The following is a 20,507-nucleotide window of genomic DNA, read 5'->3' on the forward strand; positions in this document are numbered from 1 at the left end:
TTATTAGGTTCAGCAAACGCAAACCGATACCAAATCTAATTAGGACTATTGTAACACCGTTTATTTGTGTCAGATGATAAAAATGTTACATTTTAAGGAAAATAATTTGTTTATCTATTATATTATATTTACTTCGCACACCGTGTTTGCGTCATAGCTTTCCCGGGAAATTCCCCCTATTGGCGCCTATCAATCCACCCGGGAGATCATTTTGGTTACACCAGCCGTCGTGTTTGTTTCCCGTCGGAAGCATTACATGGTTGCTCCCTGGGAGACAACGGAGTGGAGAGAGTTGTGTATTTTTTATTTTTGATAAACGCAACCTCAGGGGTATTTACCCTTCGACGTCAGGATGTCTCGGGGTTCCATTGAGATCCCTTTACGGGACACGGATGAGGTAAAACTGTAGATGTGATTTGCTGCCGTTAGTTTGTCTCGCTGTGATGCTAACAGGAGCTAGCACGAGCTAAGGCTTTAATGCGTTTTTGATTTAACTCTTTAGATATTTCAGATATAAGTATAAGCTACAGTATAGACGGTACAACTGCATTGGAGATTAAGTACAGAAGCACTAGGGTTAAAGTCCTAACACGTGCGTTAAAACGAGCTCATGTGCAAAGTTATGAAGATGTTAATAAATAATAATCTTTTATTACTTAAGACCGTTTTTAGCCTCGCTTACCTCACGATTTGGCTTTTATATTACTAATGCTGTATTGCCAGTACTCGAGTTGTAAAAAAAATCAGGGGGGATGGTGGATTTTATCATATGGGAACAGATAATTTGTGCTGATTACAAATAATATAATATATTACAAATAATAGCAGTGACCAAAACACCTGCAGAAATACTGCAGGAATGACATAGCAGCAGTTAAATGCAGCCTTCTGTAAGCTTTAAATATCCACTGGGTTTACATCAGATACATCAAAACACAACAATAAAAAACAGTTTTCTGAACTTATCAATATGACTCTGTCCTTCACAGGATAAGTAAAATGGATCACTGCAAAAACTCAAAATCTTAACAAGAATATTTGTCTTATTTCTAGTTAAAATGTCTCATTTTAGTAAAAAAAATCTCATTACACTTAAAACAAGACTCATCACTGGAAAAAAAAAACAATTTTCACCTGTTTCAAGTAGATTTTCACTTGAAATAAGTAGAAAAATCTGCCAGTGGAACAAGATTTATTTGCTTGTAATAAGAAGATAAATCTTGTCCCACTGGCAGATTTTTCTACTTATTTAAAGTGAAGATTTACTTGAAACAGGTGAAAATGGTCAAATAAGTTATTTTTCTGGTGTTATTTTTCTGGTGATGACTCTAAATGTTGAAATAGCAGTAAAACCACATTCATTGATGAAATGACATAAGGGATGGAAAGGAGGGATGATTTTGACCGTTTTTATTTCAGGGGGGATGCCATCCCCCTCAACTCAAGTACTGTATATTGCTATATAATTATACATTACATTTCTGTGTGTCTTCGTATTGCAGTACACAATTAATCATTTGCAAAGATTAGACAAAATCTAAACATTATTTATCACAAAAGCCTCCATCTGCTGGAAGTTGTTACACATTTATTTAGACTGATACATTTTTCGAGTACCATTTGGTCTATGAGATATCTAGGGGAAGACAGCACAGTTTGTTTGCATATTTTGTGTAATCAAAACTTGTTATGAAACTAGTTTCTTGTTATTTTGGCAGGAACGTGTTTTATTTTTTTCCCTCTTATGTAAATGGCGCTTAATCAACCATTAATATTTCCTTTTGACTGTTCAAAGAGACTGTGATATGATGGCGCTGCAAAATATGATATTAGACACACTTCCTATTGTCTCACATTGTATTTTGTTGTCACTCAGCTGTACTTGGTAGAATTAATGATGCGGGATGCATAAAGAAGGTTTTGATCAATGCTGAAAAAAACTGTTTTGTGCAGGTAATTGAGCTCGACTTTGACCAACTGCCAGAGGGAGACGAGGTCATCAGTATCTTGAAGCAAGAACACACACAACTACACATCTGGATCGCTTTGGCTGTGAGTTTCTTTTTTTTTTTAATTGATTAGATTCTTTTTCTTCTTTTTTAAAACTCATATCCCCTGAAATTGGCATCTTAAACAAATTTTGAGAACTGACTTAATGATGAGTTATTTGAATAATTAACTGCTCCTTCTGTTGATCAGCTAACCAAGTCATTTTTTTCAGTGTTGTACTAAATAAACAGGAACATTTTAGCTAAATGATGACAGTCCAGATATTAAAGCAAAATGAAATGTAATATTCGTTTAAATTCTGTCTTTTTTTTTCAGTTGGAGTACTACAAACAGGGCAAAACAGAAGATTTTGTCAAGCTTTTAGAGGCAGCGCGTATTGATGGAAACCTCGACTACAGAGACCATGAGAAGGACCAGATGACCTGTCTCGACACATTGGCTGCTTACTATGTTCAGCAAGCACGTAAAGAGAAAAACAAAGATGCCAAGAAGGAGCTCATCACGCAGGCCACTCTGCTCTACACAATGGCAGACAAGATCATCATGTATGATCAGGTGGGAACAATATCTCAGAGAAAGGAAACATATTTTCACTTGGAACAAAACAGCACAGTCCAGCAACTCACACACTTAACTTAGTCTAAATGAGGACGAAGACAGAAGTTAAGTTGTTTGGACTGAGTTGATGTCCCTCCCCCAATGTAGATCTTGGCTCACTGTCATTTTATCTCAGGAACCAAACGTGTCACCAATCTGGGGGTTACGTTTGAATCCAATTTTAAATTTGAGAAACAGATCAGCAGAAAAGTTTTTATCAGCTTTGCCAAATAGCAAAGGTAAAACATATCTTATTAACACCTGACTTGGAGAAATTAATCCACGCTTTTATTACAACACGTCTTGACTGCTGTAATGCACGGTACGTAGGCATTAGCCCGACCTCCCTCGTCTGTCTGCAGCTTGTGCAGAACCCTGCTGCTCGCCTGTTAACTCAGACCCGTAGGTGCCAGCACATCACTCCCTTACTAGCGTGCCTTCACCTGCTCCCTGTGCACTACAGAATTCATCTTACGCTTTTGTTATTTGATTTTAAATGCTTGAACAACATTGCTCCACCAAATCTGTCTGATCTGCTTCAACCTTACTGCCCACCCCGATCCCTAAGATCAGCCAATCGGTCTTTTTTTAACTTATTTTCTTAACCTATCTTTGTCCTAATGTACAGCACTTTGCCTACCCCTGTGGTTTTTAAAAATTTGCTTTACAAAATTGATTGAAGGCAAAAATAACAGGTAGCTACTGTAGCTCTCACCTTCTTTTCCTTTCAGCTGTTCCCTCCAGTGGTCGCTGCATGAATCATCCATCTCCATCTAACCCTGTCCTCTATATCTATATCCTCTTCTCTCACACCAACTAACTTCATGTGCTCTTTCACTACATCCATAGTCCTTTAACCTCATCATCCTTCTGCAAATATATTCACTATCTCTCCTCTGTACATGTCCAAACATGGGTATTGTTCTACTATCTTTTATTTTAACTAACTATAATATGTTGTTGTCTTAATCAGAACCATTTGTTGGGAAGAGCCTGTTTCTGTCTGCTGGAAGGAGACAAGATGGACCAGGCCGATGCCCAGTTCCACTTTGTCCTCAACCAGTCCACCAATAACATCCCTGCTCTGCTTGGTAAGCTCACCTTAAAAGAGCTTAGGAATGATGTTGACCACTGTTATTTAATTTGGCTAATACCACCACTGCTGTTGTTGTTGTTGTTCTGACATGGAAGAAACGGCATGAGTATATCACTCCTGTGCTGGCTTCCCTTCACTGCCTGTCCAGTTCAGGATCCAGTTTAAGATTTTGTTTTTAAGATTTTTAATGGTATGGCAGCACTTTACGCATCTCAGCTTTTAAACTTCCGTGGTCCTGTCAGAGCCCTGAGATCAACCAATCAGCTGCTCTTGACAATTCCTGGATCCAAATTGAAAAGCTGAGGTGATGGAGCTTTTTCTGTTGTTGCTCCCAAATAGTGGAACAGTCAACCTTATCGTACCAGATCCACTAATCACTATAAATCATTGTTAAAAACACACCTTTTTACGTTGGCCTTTTCTTCAACTTGAGCATAACTTGGCGTTTATTTTATTGTTTGTGTTTGCTCTGTTTTTATTTTGCTTTATTAGACATATTTGGTCAACTTGAGTTGTTTTAAACTTGACTTCAACAGGTAAGGCCTGCATTTCCTTCAATAAAAAGGATTACAGAGGAGCACTGGCATACTACAAAAAGGCTTTGCGTACAAACCCCGGCTGCCCAGGTAAACATGCATATCTACATAAACACTCCCTTTATCCTAAAACCCACTGCAGAGACATTACAGTAATACTGCTGATACTACAGCTTCATCAGGCAATAGTGGTATCAATATATGTGAACGGTTTAAGATTAAAAGATATGTTTTTTACCAAGGCATAGTGTTTTACACTTCGACTATATCATTACATTTATCATTTGTATAATAGAAACAAATGAACTGGAATTGCAACATTGGACTAAATAAGAGCATCATTGAGAAGTGAAATACAGATTATTATTTGTTGTATTTCATTTATTTTGATTTCATTGTTTGAATCCCAAAATTGTAATTGGAAAACATGAACTGTTTAATCCTCCGTTCCCTGGCTGCAAGCAGTGAGATTTCTAATGACTAAATATCTGTAATTAGTAAATAATCGTTTATCTCCCTGTTTTGGTGTAGCTGAGGTAAGATTGGGGATGGGCCACTGTTTTGTCAAACTCAACAAGCTGGAGAAGGCTCGCTTGGCTTTTGGTCGTGCCCTGGAGCTGAACTCGAAGTGTGTCGGAGCGCTTGTTGGTTTAGCGGTTTTAGAGCTCAACAACAAAGAGGCAGACTCCATTAAAAACGGAGTGCAGCTGCTGTCTCGGGCCTACACCATCGACCCGAGCAACCCCATGGTGCTTAACCACCTCGCCAACCACTTCTTTTTCAAAAAGGTAATCACTCAGTCGCCAGCTGATGTTTGTGACACTGACAGAAGTGGGAATCTATACATCTTTGAACTGCTGTTAACGTCTGTGTGTTCACTACCAGGACTACAGTAAAGTACAGCATCTTGCCCTACATGCTTTCCACAACACTGAAGTCGAGGCCATGCAGGCTGAGAGCTGCTATCAGTTGGCACGCTCTTTTCACGTGCAGGTAAGGGTTCGGCTAACCCTATATACGTTTTCTGGTTGTTCAGAATTATAGCTTCATGCATTAACTGTTAACACTTCTGCTTTTTTTCCTCTCCAGGAGGACTATGACCAGGCGTTTCAGTATTACTACCAAGCCACTCAGTTTGCCTCTCCTACTTTTGTTCTGCCCTTCTTTGGCCTGGGGCAAATGTATGTGTATCGGAGAGACAAGGAAAATGCAGCCCAGTGCTTCGAAAAAGTTTTAAAGGCCTACCCCAACAACTATGAAACAATGAAAATCCTGGGGTCTCTCTATGCAACATCCGAGGATCAGGAAAAGAGAGATATTGCAAAAGTAGGTTTCTTGTGCATCCCAGTTGTTCTTACCACAGAAAGTTGTCAGTCTCATAAATGCAGTTAGAATGGGGTATATTTTTTTTTCTTGTTTCCTAGGGCCACTTAAAGAAGGTAACAGAACAATACCCAGATGACGTAGAGGCGTGGATTGAGCTGGCTCAGATACTGGAGCAGACTGACATCCAGGGTGCACTGTCGGCTTACGGCACAGCAACCCGCATCCTGCAGGAGAAGGTGCAGGCTGACGTCCCCCCCGAGATCCTCAACAACCTGGGGGCTCTGCACTTCAGACTGGGCAACTTGGGGGAAGCAAAGGTAGCGAGCAACTACGTATACATATTGCCTATATCAAAAACGATTTGAATAGATGGCATAGTTTCTTTTTTATTTTATTGGGGGCTATTTCAAAGTTGCAGTTGTGTCTTCTGGTTTTCAGAAATATTTTCTTGCATCTCTGGAGCGAGCCAAAGCTGAGGGAGAGCACGACGAGCATTATTACAATGCCATTTCCGTCACCACCTCCTACAATCTGGCCCGATTGTACGAGGCTATGTGTGAATTCCACGAAGCCGAGAAGCTCTACAAAAATATCCTCAGAGAACATCCCAATTATGTCGACTGTAAGCATGAAATTTTAATGCAATAAAACGTGTGAAAACTTAAAGGTTTGTACTTTGTAAAAGACCACTTTTTTTTTTTTTTTTTTAATCAACTTGCAGGTTATTTGCGACTTGGAGCAATGGCACGTGACAAAGGAAACTTCTATGAAGCCTCTGATTGGTTCAAAGAAGCCCTGCAGATTAATCAGGTACAGGCCTGCAGGTGTGTGAATAATGCAGCCTAATACACTGATGCAGTCTTTCTGACAGTTTTCGATGCATGTTCTGTCTGTGTACAGGATCACCCCGACGCCTGGTCCCTGATTGGAAATCTCCACTTGGCCAAACAGGAATGGGGGCCGGGTCAGAAGAAGTTTGAGCGTATTCTGAAGCAGCCGTCCACGCAGAACGATACCTACTCCATGCTGGCTCTGGGTAACGTGTGGCTACAGACTCTGCACCAGCCGACCAGAGACCGGGAAAAGGTGCGCATAATTTCAATTGTTTGGTCAGCTGACAGAGAAATGACAGACAGCAGCAATAAAGCAGTCTTTGTTGAATATTACTGGTTGATGATTGATTTGAGGTTTTGGATTGTGTTTCTTTCATCAGTCACCGACTCTGTTTTTCTGTGTCACCTTTTTATGGGGCTGCCTGAAAGTTTGGATCATCCAATATTTTCTATATTCCAGCATCAATATGACCTCAAAGGTCACTTGATTCAAACGGTTTTGATAGAAAACCGACTTGAAATGAAATAAGGAAAATATTATGTAACTTTATTTATTGAGAAATAAATTATCCAATACAATTTATATAGTTTTTCTTTTCATGGGACTCGTTTTCTGAAAATCTAAAGGTGTTTTTGAAACCCTTTTTATGCAAATGTCAGAAAAAAAATAAAGGTTTCACAAAATTGTGTTACAGAGAAAGCTCTTGACATTTTCTAGGTGCTGCTTTTAATGATTATTATAAAGATAAGACATGAAACTACCAATCACTTGTTAGATCCTGACATTTCTCCTCACTGTAATTAATCCATGCCTTCTTATGCCTGTTGGTCTGAGGTTTTAATTACCTTAACGTTAATTACTACGGTAATTTCTCTGGGATGTCATTTCAGACTCCATTTCCTCTGAAGCATGCCATTTCTTTGAACTCCTTTTTAAATTCTCAAATAAAGTAACAGAGTTTGTTCTTGCAGGAAAAAAGGCATCAGGATCGAGCTTTGGCGATATACAAACAAGTCCTGCGAAATGACGCCAAGAACCTCTATGCTGCTAATGGCATTGGTACATATAGGCTTTTTTATCTTTGGTTACTCTCTTTATCCATTATCCTGTTTGTTTAAATGGCACTTAAATTGTACTTGTATGTTGGTCCAGGTGCCGTCCTGGCTCATAAGGGTTATTTCCGAGAGGCGCGTGACGTGTTTGCACAGGTGAGGGAAGCCACAGCAGACATCAGTGACGTGTGGCTCAATCTGGCTCACATCTACGTCGAACAGAAGCAGTACATCAGCGCTGTGCAGATGGTAAGGGCCTTGCTAAGTATTAAAAGGAAGGGGGGGGTCTGCTTGAGTGCATGTGTTTGGGCATTTCAGTGATTACAAAAAAACTACTTTCTCACACATCACACCCCCTTCACCTAGTTTTTGGCAGCTTGATTGTGAATAGAGTGGAGCTTTTGGGGGGTTCTGTGACATCACAGACTTGGATCGCAGTAGAAATATCCAGCACTTCACATCACATGGCATTGACTGGTTCATGGAAGTGGCTGAAGTCAAGTCACATATCTGACTCCACCCCTAAAACCATCTGCTGTGAACACAACTGTACAGACTTAATGAAAAAGGTTCTTTTGTACTTTTGTGTCTGGGCTATTAAACCATTTCACAGATGTTTTGTGAAGCCCTCAGGAAATAGTTTCCACTTTTGAGAAACAAATGCATTATACGTCTCCTTAAATATTTGTCTTCCTCTCAAGTAAAATGTATTGATTTTTCCCTCTTCTGCTCTACAGTATGAGAACTGCCTGAAGAAATTTTACAAATACCAGAACACAGAGGTGCTGCTGTACCTTGCAAGAGCCCTCTTCAAATGTGGGAAACTCCAGGAGTGCAAGCAGATGCTGCTCAAGGTAAAGTGGAGACATATAAAAGGCTATTTTTTTTTTCTTCATGCTTTCCTCTGAAGTTATGAGACAAGGATAACATTTTCTCTGCTCATCAAGGCCCGTCACGTGGCTCCCAGTGACACGGTGCTGATGTTCAACGTGGCCCTGGTGCTTCAGAGACTGGCCACTCTGGTGCTGAAGGATGAGAAGAGCAACTTGAAGGCTGTACTCAGCGCGGTCAAAGAGCTTGAACTGGCACACAGGTAGTGAGGCCATTTACTGTCCAGTCTTCACCTCTTATTGAAGAGTTTTATCTCCCTCATCACCTAACTCTCCCTCCCCCTCACACAGGTACTTCAGCTACCTCAGTAAAGCTGGAGACAAGATGAGGTTCGACCTCGCTCTTGCTGCATCCGAGGCCAGGTCAGACTGCCTTCATTCTCATCGCAATTGAATACATTCAAAAGATTTTTAGTTACGTTTTTGACTTAACAGTTATGGAAAGCAGATAAATCATTTGTGAAAACTATTAGTCATTTTGAGGAATTGTTTTAACAAAAAATATCAAAACTATAATCCTAAAAACACCTGGATCTTTTAAAAATGTTTTTTCCTTTAGTTACCATCAGCAGATGCTGCTGATTGCCTCTGTACTTTTAATGAAATGGGGCTTGTTTAGAGCTGTTTTAGCGTGTTGTGATGTTAACTGCGGGTGTTGGTGTGTTGTGGGAATGCAGGCAGTGCTCGGACCTGCTGAGTCAGGCTCAGTACCACGTGGCCAGAGCCAGAAAGCAGGACGAGGAGGAGAAGGAGCTTCGCGCCAAACAAGAACAGGAGAGGGACTTGCTGCGCCAGCAAGTGTTGAAAGAACAGGTATCTGGGCTCTCCCTGTAAATACAGTTTTGGTGGTAAAAATGTGCAAATGACATTCTGTGATGGGATTGTTTCTTACCAACGTTTAGGAGCAAAAACGAAGCAGAGAAGCAGAGGAGCAAAAGAAGCTCCTGGAGCAGAGAGCTTTGTTCGTGGAGAAGACCAAGAACCTCCTGTCCTTTGCAGAAGGCCCGAAGGAAACGAACAAGGAAAAGAAGAAGGGAGGAGGTGGTGGAGGACGTGTAAGTGTCGACACTAAGCAGACACGTCATTACAGTTGGTGCTTTTTCAATAACGTTCTTCATTTTCCACTTCTTAGCGCAAGAAAGGAGCAGACATGGATGATTTCGTTAATGACGACTCTGATGAGGACCTACCACTGAAAAAGAAGAAGAAGAGAAGGGGCAGTGGCAGTGAACAGGAGGAGAACGAGGATGGAGAGAAGAAGAAAAAGAAGAAGAGGAGGTGAGCATGCTGGAGTTTGTATTAAAAGTTGCTCGTCTGTTAGATATTAAAAACTAATATTGTGTTTCAGACCTACTAAGGACGAGAGTGATGAGGAAGGAGGATCTCGGCCCAAGAAGCAGCGCAAATCCGAAGGACGCAGGAAGTTTGAGAAGGTTCTTTCTAATCTTTCTTTGCTCCATCATTGTTGTTGCTCCATCATTAATAATCATTAATGTTCTGGGAAATACTTAGATGTATTTGCAGGGTTAGTTACAAGAACTGTAACATTTCATTTCAGCCACAGCCTGAGCGTTTACCGCCATCTCTTAAAGGAAAGATTAAGTCGAAGGCTATCATCTCCTCTTCTGAGTCCTCTTCAGATGAGGAAGGATTGAAAATAGCTGAAGACAGGTGAGAACTTGAACAATTTTTTAAAACCTGGGGCCTCATTTATCAACCGTGTGTAGAAAAGGTTCTAAATTCTGTCGTAGGAATGAAATTTAGAATGTGTGTAAGTACAAAAAAAAACATAATTATCAAACGTGCGGATAATGATAAATCCCACCTGTTCTTAACTGCCGTGCTCGTGCATGGTTAGGGTCATTAGCATTCAGAAACGCCTCCAATTGGCCGTATATGGTAGCAACAATCCCTTTTAATAGTGCGTTAATGGATTCTTTCCCCCTCACCGGGGCCTCATTTATCAACCGTGTGTACGTATAGATGTGTGCGTAAGAACATTCCCACGCAAACTATGGAATTCATCAACTTGTACTTGTGCGTAGGAACATGTGTACATTTAAGCACAACTCTGACCATGCGTTCACACAAAATCTAGTGGTAGAACAGTGAAACTACAAATAGAACCCATTAAGAGTCAGTGTTCAGCAATCTCAAACTTCACACGTTCCCTGTTATCTCTAATTAATAAAAATTCTCAATTAGTAATTGTAGCAAGGCTAGTGTTACGGGGGTCACCCGACAGGACAGAGGACACAAGGTTTGGTTCAGGAAACGGTTTATTTACTCCTCTTTCACCCAGACACACGTGTCAGCAGCTTCCTCCCAGCAGCCCTTGCTGGTTTGCAGCTGCTCTTTATGAAGGCAGGCAGGGTGGAGAGGCTGATTAGACACACCTGTGCCCAATCAGCTGAGTGGCTGCTCCTCCACCCTGCCACAGTAATTTAGACATTTTGAATAATTGGTGTGACAAGCTATAAAAGACAGCTGTGGCAGGACGACCTGAAAAGAAAATAGTACCATGGCTTGGCTTGCACTGTTGGAGGATTTGGAGAACCCTGCGCTCCGTGATGATCTGATCACAGAGTGGCTTCTCAGCAGGTACCGCTTCCCCAAAAACATTCTGATGGATCTATCCCGTGATTTACAACCTATGTTGGAGCGGGAATGTTCTTACGCACACATCTGTGCGTACGCACGGTTGATAAATGAGGCCCCTGGAGAGCAATGTAAACGGAGGTAAATAACAAATTGATTTTTCACAGACATCAAGGCAGTGGCTCAGAGTCTGATGCGGGCGGCCACAGAAAGCGCATCGCCTCTGACAGCGACTCAGACGGTGGAAGGAACCGCTCTGGCAGCGAGGCGGGCAGCCCGCAACGCTCCGCTGGAAGCCCTCAACGCTCCGCTGGCTCGGACGATGAGTCCGGCAGTGACCGGCCAGTAAAGAAGAGGAGGGTGCAGCGTCAGTCTGATTCAGAACAGTCAGACAATGAGAGCAAGAGGAGCCGGTCGGGATCAGATGAGTCCAGAGCCGGTTCACCTGCCGCAGCGTCGGACAGAGGATCGGAGGCTGGATCAGACAACGAGGGCTCCCCGAGGCGCTCTGACAACGGGTCGGAGCAGGAGGCGTCCAACAATGATGACAGTGATTAAATCTTGAGGTCACCGACTTCACATTACACAGAAATATGTTGATCTGGGTTTTTATTTACTGTCAAAAGCAGGTATTTGTCTTTCCTTAAAGATGTTTTTTTTTTGGTGGGTTTGTTATTCATGTACTAATAGTATCCTTTTTAAGTTTTGATAAAAATGGATTGATATTGTACCAACACTTGTAAAAACAGTCAAGGAAAATTGACCCAAACATTCAATGAAATTAAAACTATTGTACAAGAGTGATATTTTACTCCTTTGCTGACTCAAGTTTATGCTACAAATAAAACTCAGGTGAGAATATGAAGCCCTGATGAGATGTTTCTTTAAAGCTTCAACTAGGGTGAATGAAGGGACTGCAGATGCAAGCAGCAGAAATTGCTGCAGGGGGACCGGACTCTCCCTTTGAGGGTGAAATGCTCGTCACCTGGGCAGGGCTCAGCAAAGCTGCTGCTCCTCTGCATCTAGGAGTCTGAGCTGGCTCGGCATCTGGCCTGATTCCATCCCTGGTAAGATTGCAGACAGTCCCCACTGGGAGACTGGAGGAAAGGCCTTAAAAAGCCTTGGGTTACCATCATAAATTGACTTGAGGGAAGTCTGGGTTTAGCCATTTAAGCTGACACCATAAGTGGAAGAGATGGATGGGGAGGTGGTTTAAAGACTGACTCCTGAGGATGAATTTAAAAATAAGCCCAGTCCAAACTTTAAATAAAATGTCTACTTTAGAAGCTCAAATGTGGTGAAACGAGCTTAAAACAGTTAGACTTTATTCAAGGTTGATCTTTAGTTGTAAACTCAACATCTTGAACTTATAACATTGCAATGACACCCCTTGTAATTTCATGAAGATATAAAGACCATTTAAGAACTTGACATATTGCAAACAGACAAAATTTTCACAAGTGGTGAACAACCATAGCCCAAAATCTGAGCTTTGGCTGTCTCAATGTCAAAAACCAAGACATTCAAGTATAGTCAGATATTAGAGGTATATCCATATGAACAGATAAATTAAAAAAAGGCCACACAAATTCTTTCCTAACGGCATGAAACACTCAATTTAAAAAAAAAAAAAGCTCTGCAATCATCTAACTTAATGTGGGTAACCAATAGCATGTTGTGAAAGTAATGTTGGCCACAGATGGAAATCAAACCCAGTTATTTCAGAAAATTGTCTATTTGTAAAGCAAAAGAAACTCATCAGCATGTATCGGCAACAAATTAATCAAGGAGAGCATATTTTAATAATTCCAACAACTCGTGATTTTGAGCAAAGTGCAGCTAAAAATTGACTTACAAATGCAGATAAAACATAGAAGTCTTAGTCATTTGTTCTCTTCTGTAAACAGTTCAAAGGAAACTGTTAGGACAGCACTTGGTGACTCCTAGGGTGACAAAGTGGGTCAGGTTCTGATGAATTTTTCCCTGAAAGAGACTGCTAAATGTTAAAGAAAATATTGCTCAAGACAAGTGAAATGTATAAAACATCTGTTGGAGGGTCAAACGGCTAGAAAATTAGAAATATAAGTGGGAGATATTGATGCTGGTTTGTTTGGCAAAACATTTCATATGGTTTTTAACTGTAACAATTGATGGAGAAAAAAAAAAAAAAAAAAAAGACATTGCAAGGAGAGAAAAAAAAAAAAGGGGGGAAAAATAATTTCACTCATTGCATCACAACAACACATGGCTTTGGCCCATTTCTCAGTAATCTTCCTCTTCTGACTCCTCTTCCTCTGCAGTCTCCAGCCAAGTCAGCCACTGGTTCACCTGTACCAGAAATACAAAAAAAAAAAAGTTAATTATAAGTATCCCATCACAACATGGAAATACAAATGGAGCAGACATTTTCTATTGTCAACAAAAATGCTTTACATAAAATTACCTGAAATAATGCTTTCCCCTTCCCTGGATACTCTTGGTTGACATCTTCTTTCCATGAGAGGAAGGCTTCTTCTTCAATTATTTCCATGTCGTAGAGGTTCACAAAGTAGCGCAGCAACATGCCTATACAACAAATGGAGAAAGACATTAAACTGAAAGTCATGCAATTAAAAAGAAAATTAAAAAGACAAAATAATGCACGAACCTTTGGGGAAACCTTTGGCATTGCAGTGCACCTGCAGGGCATACAGCGCACCGACTTGCAGGTCAATGTGATCGTGGAGGAACTTCTGCATTACTGGCTTGAAAGATAGCATCAGCTGCTTCTCTTCATCCAGCTGCTCCTTACTGGGCGCTGCAAGCTGCTCTTCGTCGTCATCTGGGTTGATCTCATAAGCAATATACTGCAGGAAACTAGCAGACAAAAGAGTCCATCACAATACTGGAAAACAGTCTCCATTCGTTAGGCGAGCCAGATAGCTGCATGCTGATCTAGTCGCAGAGACTGATTTCATCTTTGGAAAAACTGTCGACTGCTATACCTGGTTATGAGTATGTTGACAAAGCCTCTGTCTGTGTGGAGTTTAGGAGAGATGTTGTCTTTGATCCACTTGTAGATCGACTGTGGTGAGGGATCCACTTTGATCTGCTTCAACAACTCTTTCTCCAGTTTCATCAGTGGGAACAAAAAGCTGAGACCCTTGCCCTCCAGAATCTCCAGCATCCTGTCCTTGTTCTGGTCGATTTCTGCAGTTGTGTACAATCAAATATTAAAAAACAACCAAGAGAGGACGGATCAATATCAAATATGCCTCCCAAAGGGCCCAACAACTGAAGCAATAGGCACACCATATAAACTAGAACATACCAGGCAGCATCTTCTGCATGTTGACCTTGCTCTGCTGGAACAGGTCCATTAGCCAGTCACGATCCTTCAGTTTGACCATCTGTTGCAGGCAAAGCAGGAACAATGGGAAATGGGCCCCATTCTCTAGATTATGGGCCAAATCACTGATGCTGACCAGTTCAGCAATAATGGATCTTGCTGCAAACTGTGCCAGGTAAGACTTGACCAGAGGGATTTCCTCCTCAATCTTGGGACACTGGTCCAGAACACCCAGAAAAGCCTATGAATACAAAATATGGTACAGAAATGCTCAGTTCTGGATAACCTAATTGATAAGTGCATTATCAAAACATATATTTTAAGAAGTTATACTCACTTGCATTACATTTTCACCAGTGACGAGGCCCTCAGTGCAGAGTGCATGAATCAGGCTGCTTGCATGTTCCTTGTCCTCATCTGAGCGTTCAAGGGTGTAGACTATGATCTTGTTCAGCATCTCGGACAAAAAGTGCTTCGGAGCTCTTATCTCCTTAGCAGCATTAATGGCCTCGTCCATGTTTTTGCTGTTCAGGTAGTCTGCCACTAGTGTCTCCTAAAATAAAATAAAAGAACAGCCCACACACTGTTAGTCTGGCTGTACTGGACATGACTTAATAAAAATGTAGAAGAAAAAAAAAAAAGGAATTATGAAAAGAACTTGCAGTCATTTTGCGCATTTCCTCCTTTGTCGGAGGAGCTCTTTTATTGGATTTTGTAGGTTTTTCCTGAATTGGAGGAGGATTGGTTTTTAAGCCGAGCTGTGGAACCACAAAGAAAGTAAAGTTAAAATGTGCTATTGCCATACAATTTCATTTATTTGGGAAAAAAAAAAAAAAAAAAGTTACCTGTCCTATTGGAGAACCTGCTCGTGGAATCATAGCCATCTGTGGTGGCATCTTCGGCACTTGGTTCTTATTCAAGATGAAGGACTGTGCTGGCCTCAGACTGATCTAAAAACAACAAAATGTTCAAAAGTTAAAAAGTGTCAATGCTCAAGTATTAATCTACCAAAACCATTTAAAACAAAATGCATCTGTACCTCATCAGCATTGAGTTTCCCCTTCTTGCCAAACCGTGGACCCATATCCTTTGACTGCATCTGCACTGAGTGATTCTGCTTATGGCTGAAAACAGGTGAATTCTGCCCCTTTAAATAAAAAGAAAAAAAAGATTTGTATAATCAATACTTGAAGTGGAATTTCAGAATGGCAAGAAGGAAAAAAAAAAGAAAAAACAAGCCCAGCTTACCTGGTTTGGTTTGTTGAAAGGTTTGCCTCCTGCTTCAAACTGTGGCTGGTGTGAACCATTTCCATTATGGCCATTAAAGAGTGGATTTGCACGATGACGACCCATGGTTGGAGAATAGTGGTCCTGAATTACTCCTGGACCTGTCCCAATCCCAATCCCTGGTGAAAAACACGCATAGTTACAAACGATGTCTTCAATTCATATGGCAATTTTCTAGGGACAACAAGTCCAACATACCAGGCATTTGTCCAAACATGTCAGCCAGTCCACCAAGAGGTTCCCTGTCAAACTTCATCTTTCCTGGCAGAAAGGAAGCGTTGTCCATGAAGAAGTCATTCCTCATCGCATCATTTGCTTGGGGAATGAAAACACCCAAATCCTGCAAAAAGAGTGAAATTCTTGATAAAAATGTGCTCTAATCTCGCAGTCCACAACAGCTGTGCCATTTAGCTAGATACTCTGGAGGAATTTGGAAAATGTGTTATATCATATGAATGGTATACATTACAAAACAGACTGGTCAACTAGTACCATTTGGTCTAAGAGTACCAACATATTCACAAATTCTTTACTTCTGCACCAAACTTTTTCTCCTACCTATGATTTTATCAATGTCAGAGTAAGTAGGATTAGGAACATCATCCTAACTGACCTTTACTGCTTCCTGACGAACTTGGTTGATGGTCTTTGGCCCATTGTCAACATACGCTTTGCGAGGTTTCCAGCGGTCCCCTCGCAGCTCCACTGTGTTCTGCAGCAGGAACCGAATCCTCGCTGGCAGTTCCTTGTTATTTGCCAAAGATCGCATACGGCCAAAGTACTGATCCATCAAAGACTGGAAAGAGAATTTATTTTAGAATACAAAAGTGTCAATACCAGAACAGTGACTGCATTTTGTATCCACATACTTACCCTGGCCTTATCATGATCAAGTTTAGGCCCCACTGTTTTCATTATCTGACAGAGGCATTCCAAGTCTTCACCCATATCTTTAAGTTGGACTCTCTTCTTCTTCTCCAAAAGCTGAAGGAGAGAAATAATATTTATTTTACATGCAACCGTTGAGCTGACAATCCAATCTGAGATCACAAGTACACTAAACCAAGCCAATTAACACAACATACTGTTTTGATGCACTTATGAAGGATCGATTCGTGGATAAGATTGAGTTTGCCCAGTTCTCCGATAAATTTGATATTGCCCAACATCTTGATCTTTGCGATAGCACGCTGCTCCTCCTCTTCAGAGGTGAGAGGGCCATCAGTCTTGTCAAAGACTAAAAAGAAAAGAATGTAAAATTTAAAGAGAATGTGACTTTAATGAGTTTCATAATGAAGCAGATGCTAAAGGCTTTCTACTCACGGTCGACATTCTTGGCACGGTTCTCAAACTCATCTTGAAGCTTGGAGATCAAAAGTCTTCTGAAGGTCTGCAGAAAGATGAGAGTTCAAGATCCACCCAAAACAAACATACCCAGAGTAGATAATGCCAACTGTACTGTTTAAGACTTACAGTATTCTGTTTTTGTGTTGCTTGACTTTCTGCAGATGGAGCCTCAAAGTTTGGTGCATCTTCTGCCAAACGAAGACATAGTTGCGCATAGAGTTGACTGTACTTGGGCTCCTCAAGGGCTTTATCAACAATCTACAGGAAAAACAGAAACAAAATTTTAAAAAATAAATCTTACCAACCCATTTGAGGAGGCAATAGGAAAACGACATCTGAGAAAAAATAAATAACCCTCACCAACAAGATGATTCCCTTTAAGACAAATTTTGAATCTACACCAACATTGAGGAGCTCCAGGCATAGTTTGTCAAACTTCTCTGGTGTCAGCTTATTAAGTATGCTAAGGAAGAGAAAGGACCAAGAGGTTAAAAAAGGAAAAAAGTGTAAAACACAACAACCTCCAAAGTCAAACACTAATAGTTTTACCATTTCTCCAACTTTGGTAAAACATTACGAGGAAGGAAACTTACCCTCTCACTTTCCTGAACATTGCATCATGTTGCCCTTTGTCTTTGGCGGGGACGACATCTCGTCTAGTGGTTCGAGAAGGTACCCATCTCTGAACGCCAGGACCTGGGGTTTTCCCCAGGAACTCGCTGTTATGGATTAAAAAAAAAGAAAAAAAAAGAAAAAAAGATTGCCAGTGTTAAACAAATATCAGGTGGTGTTTGAGGCTTGTTACATAAGCCAAATAGTTTCACAGATTGCAGTCACATTTCTTGCATCCAGGAATAATACACATCATCTAACATATTTCAAATATGATACAGTCCCTGGTATTAATTCACCATGTCCTTGTATAGTAGGCCTACTAGTGGTGAAAGTTTGGACCCATTTAGCTCAAGCCAAAAATCTGCTGTCAGGAAGGGTGTGTAATGCAATTTTGGCACCTTTGAGTTTTCTTTCCAGCCAACTCAACATGTGTTAGAACTAGGACAGCCAATGAGAGATTGTTATGAAAAAGCATATTGTTGAATACTACAGCATATGTTGCTATAATTTGATTAGAAATCCAACGCCTAATTGAAGTAACCTTCAGATTCTGACATAATCTTCAATTTTATGTTACACAGGTTTTAGTAGAATCTACTGGAAATTGACCAAAACTGCACCTGATTCAAGCATCTTCCCCTACTCACAGAAATTAGCATTCCATGTGCCAGTTATTGAGCCATCAAGTGTAGTAACTAGTGTGGGGGGGTGGTAGTTTAGTGGCTACAGAGATGGGCTTGGGTCTGGAGGAGCCAGGTTCAAACGCCAGAATGGCAACAGAGATGAACCATCTTGGGCCCCTGAGCAAGGCCTTAACCCTAATTGCTCCATGGTGAGTGTGTCTCAGATTTAATTCGCTTTGGATAAAAGTGTCTGCTAAATGACAGTAGTAGTAGACCTCTAACTTTATTATCTCTCGGATGCAGTACATTCCTGCTTAAGGGACAGTGGTCGCAGTTCTGTATTGTTAGTTATCAGAATTAGGTTTACATCAACACTATTTTCACTAGTCACTAAAGTTGTGCATTTTTTGGGACAGAATTGTGACATTTACATAAGGAAAGGATTTATGCATTTACACATTTAAAAACAAACAAAATGAAAAAACAAAAGAAACCACACACACACAATGTTGTTTTATACATGTGCTGAAACAACTGCAAAACTACTAACGTACTAGGCCATGAAATGTTTGGGTATTGACCTTGAAGTATGTTTTATTGAACATTTTGTTCTAAACACATGATCCTGCCCTACTACTTGATTATGGAATGCCATCAAATTAAAAAGGGAAAAAAAAAGGGAAAAAAATGCAGTGACATTACAAAATGTCCTCATTAATGGAATAAGAACTGTACATTGTTCAGTGATCAGGTCAATAAGTTACTAAATGAAAGACTAGGAGAAAAAAAAGTAATCACCTGTTGCAGACAGTCTTGGGATAGTGCTGAGGTGCACCCCCACCTCCTCCCCCTACACTGTGATATACAAACAAACAAAAAAATAAACAAATAATTTAAAAAAGAAATAAAAAGAAGGAACTTTAACCTAAATGCGTTTCAGCTGAACTGATTCCAGAAGCCTTCGAGTGTTAAAATACAGGAGAGAAATTAAAAGGAGAGATGAGAAAGCTGGATACCTGAAACGAGAAGGTCCCCCTTGTGCAACGACACTCTCCACTTTGGCGGCTTGACAAATAATATCTGATAAGAATTAAATTCTAGGTGAAGAGCAGGAAAGGAACGACCTAGAGGCACAGACAAGAGGAACAAGTTAGTTACACAACATCGATAAAGTACAAAACAATCGCCACAAACGTATTTTAGTAGCATTAACAACATCAGATCATCATTCGACATAGGGGTCATGTGTAATACGATCTGCATCTAAAACCACATTTCAATCTGAGGGTTTAGTGCCTGAAGGCCGACACGCGGTTGTGTAAGCTGTCAGGGAGCCGGTAGCTAAAGGCTGATTTATGGTCCCGCGTTACACCGACGCAGAGCATACGACGTAGGATACGCCGTATGCTCTGCGTCGATTTAACGCAGAACCATAATTCAGGCTTAACTGGGTGTCGTCATCCGCTTCACGAAGACCGTAAGATTGTCTTAGTAAAAGCGAATCGTTAAACCCAAATATTTTTGTCTGAAATGTGATAAGGATCGGGGCGGGTGGAGGCTTGGGTAACTGGATTTATATCGAAAATTGGTTCAAATCTCAACCCCCCACTAGGGCTTGAGGCCTACAAGGAACAAATGCTCGGATTTGCTTCATTTTTATTCCCATTCGGCTTTAGTTGGCAGCATTATTAGGTTTAAAATACATAATAACCCAAACTAATCACGCCGCCATCAGTCGATGCTGCACAAAAACAGCTTCTTTTTTAAATTCAAAAAAAGCCAAACTGCGTTTAAATTCTAATACCACGTTTATTTGAAAATCAACCCCTGAATGTGAGTTTATAGTGAATATGATAGTGCTAAATCAGATGGAGGGCTTGTGTGGGGGTTTTACGAGGTCTTTGTTCGGTAACCGGATGTGCAGCAGCGACATCTTGGGGGTTTTTGTTCTCCAGGCCGCCGGTAAAACACCACAAATGCTGGAAACAAATCCCAGCAACGGACTCCTTTTTTTCCCCCTGACACGAAAGGAGGTTACCTGGCACTAAACAGCACCAGCCAGATCAACCCTCTCCCGGCCCGTAAACCCGGTAACCTCGTCGAACTCGCTGCTCCATGCTAACGCTAGCCGCACAAGGAAAACACCGACACGTCTTACCTTTACCGAATGAACCGTCAGCTCAGTTGGTGTTTTGTCACCCAAAGAATGAAAAAAATAAATTCCGAGTGAAAATAAATACTAAAAAGTCGGTAGTAACGCAATACGTTCTTTTTTTGTGTGATATTCTTAAAGTTTAAGAATGAGATTGTTGGTCGCAGCCACACCGACTGAATACTGCTGACTGGCCCTGGACGTCATGTGGACGCG

General features: G+C 40.9%; 2 protein-coding genes across 3 annotated transcripts; one reads left to right on the forward strand and one right to left on the reverse strand.

Moving 5' to 3' along the window:
* Positions 1–233: 233 nt before the first annotated feature.
* On the forward strand, positions 234–11,798 carry ctr9 (CTR9 homolog, Paf1/RNA polymerase II complex component). The gene is made up of 23 exons (XM_061743043.1): positions 234–397; positions 1,954–2,052; positions 2,326–2,565; positions 3,581–3,698; positions 4,240–4,329; positions 4,771–5,027; positions 5,125–5,232; positions 5,329–5,565; positions 5,664–5,882; positions 6,004–6,187; positions 6,287–6,375; positions 6,466–6,651; positions 7,371–7,458; positions 7,552–7,700; positions 8,189–8,305; positions 8,399–8,544; positions 8,633–8,704; positions 9,019–9,154; positions 9,244–9,396; positions 9,474–9,619; positions 9,690–9,774; positions 9,900–10,012; positions 11,107–11,798. Exons 1-23 carry the CDS (start codon positions 353–355, stop codon positions 11,495–11,497), a joined length of 3,468 nt encoding a protein of 1,155 aa, XP_061599027.1. The 5' UTR covers positions 234–352; the 3' UTR covers positions 11,498–11,798.
* Positions 11,799–12,247: 449 nt separating this feature from the next.
* Positions 12,248–20,475, reverse strand: eif4g2a (eukaryotic translation initiation factor 4, gamma 2a). Of its 2 annotated transcripts, XM_061743055.1 has the most exons (21): positions 20,298–20,475; positions 19,156–19,263; positions 18,938–18,994; positions 17,495–17,620; positions 17,262–17,364; positions 17,028–17,159; positions 16,878–16,944; positions 16,640–16,791; positions 16,428–16,538; positions 16,168–16,350; positions 15,753–15,894; positions 15,516–15,673; positions 15,307–15,414; positions 15,113–15,217; positions 14,930–15,025; positions 14,605–14,820; positions 14,250–14,508; positions 13,924–14,128; positions 13,587–13,795; positions 13,383–13,504; positions 12,248–13,267 (listed from the first exon to the last, which is right to left on the reverse strand). In XM_061743055.1, exons 4-21 carry the CDS (start codon positions 17,512–17,514, stop codon positions 13,202–13,204), a joined length of 2,454 nt encoding a protein of 817 aa, XP_061599039.1. In that variant the 5' UTR covers positions 17,515–17,620; positions 18,938–18,994; positions 19,156–19,263; positions 20,298–20,475; the 3' UTR covers positions 12,248–13,201. The 2 variants fall into 2 exon arrangements, with proteins under 2 accessions (XP_061599039.1, XP_061599047.1); XM_061743063.1 differs by lacking the exon at positions 18,938–18,994.
* Between the last annotated feature and the right edge of the window lie 32 nt (positions 20,476–20,507).

This window comes from Cololabis saira, chromosome 2 (assembly GCF_033807715.1).
Source record: "Cololabis saira isolate AMF1-May2022 chromosome 2, fColSai1.1, whole genome shotgun sequence".
Lineage (NCBI taxonomy): Eukaryota > Metazoa > Chordata > Actinopteri > Beloniformes > Belonidae > Cololabis > Cololabis saira.

Coding starts and splice junctions, on each gene's coding strand:
- ctr9 (XM_061743043.1), top strand. CDS start 353: ATGTCTCGGGGTTCCATTGAGATCCCTTTACGGGACACGGATGAG. Junction 398..1,953: donor CTTTACGGGACACGGATGAG/GTAAAACTGTAG, acceptor TGTTTTGTGCAG/GTAATTGAGCTCGACTTTGA. Junction 10,013..11,106: donor TTGAAAATAGCTGAAGACAG/GTGAGAACTTGA, acceptor GATTTTTCACAG/ACATCAAGGCAGTGGCTCAG.
- eif4g2a (XM_061743063.1), bottom strand. CDS start 17,514: ATGTTCAGGAAAGTGAGAGG. Junction 16,539..16,639: donor TTCATAAGTGCATCAAAACA/GTATGTTGTGTT, acceptor TCTCTCCTTCAG/CTTTTGGAGAAGAAGAAGAG. Junction 13,505..13,586: donor TGCCAAAGGTTTCCCCAAAG/GTTCGTGCATTA, acceptor TTTGTTGTATAG/GCATGTTGCTGCGCTACTTT.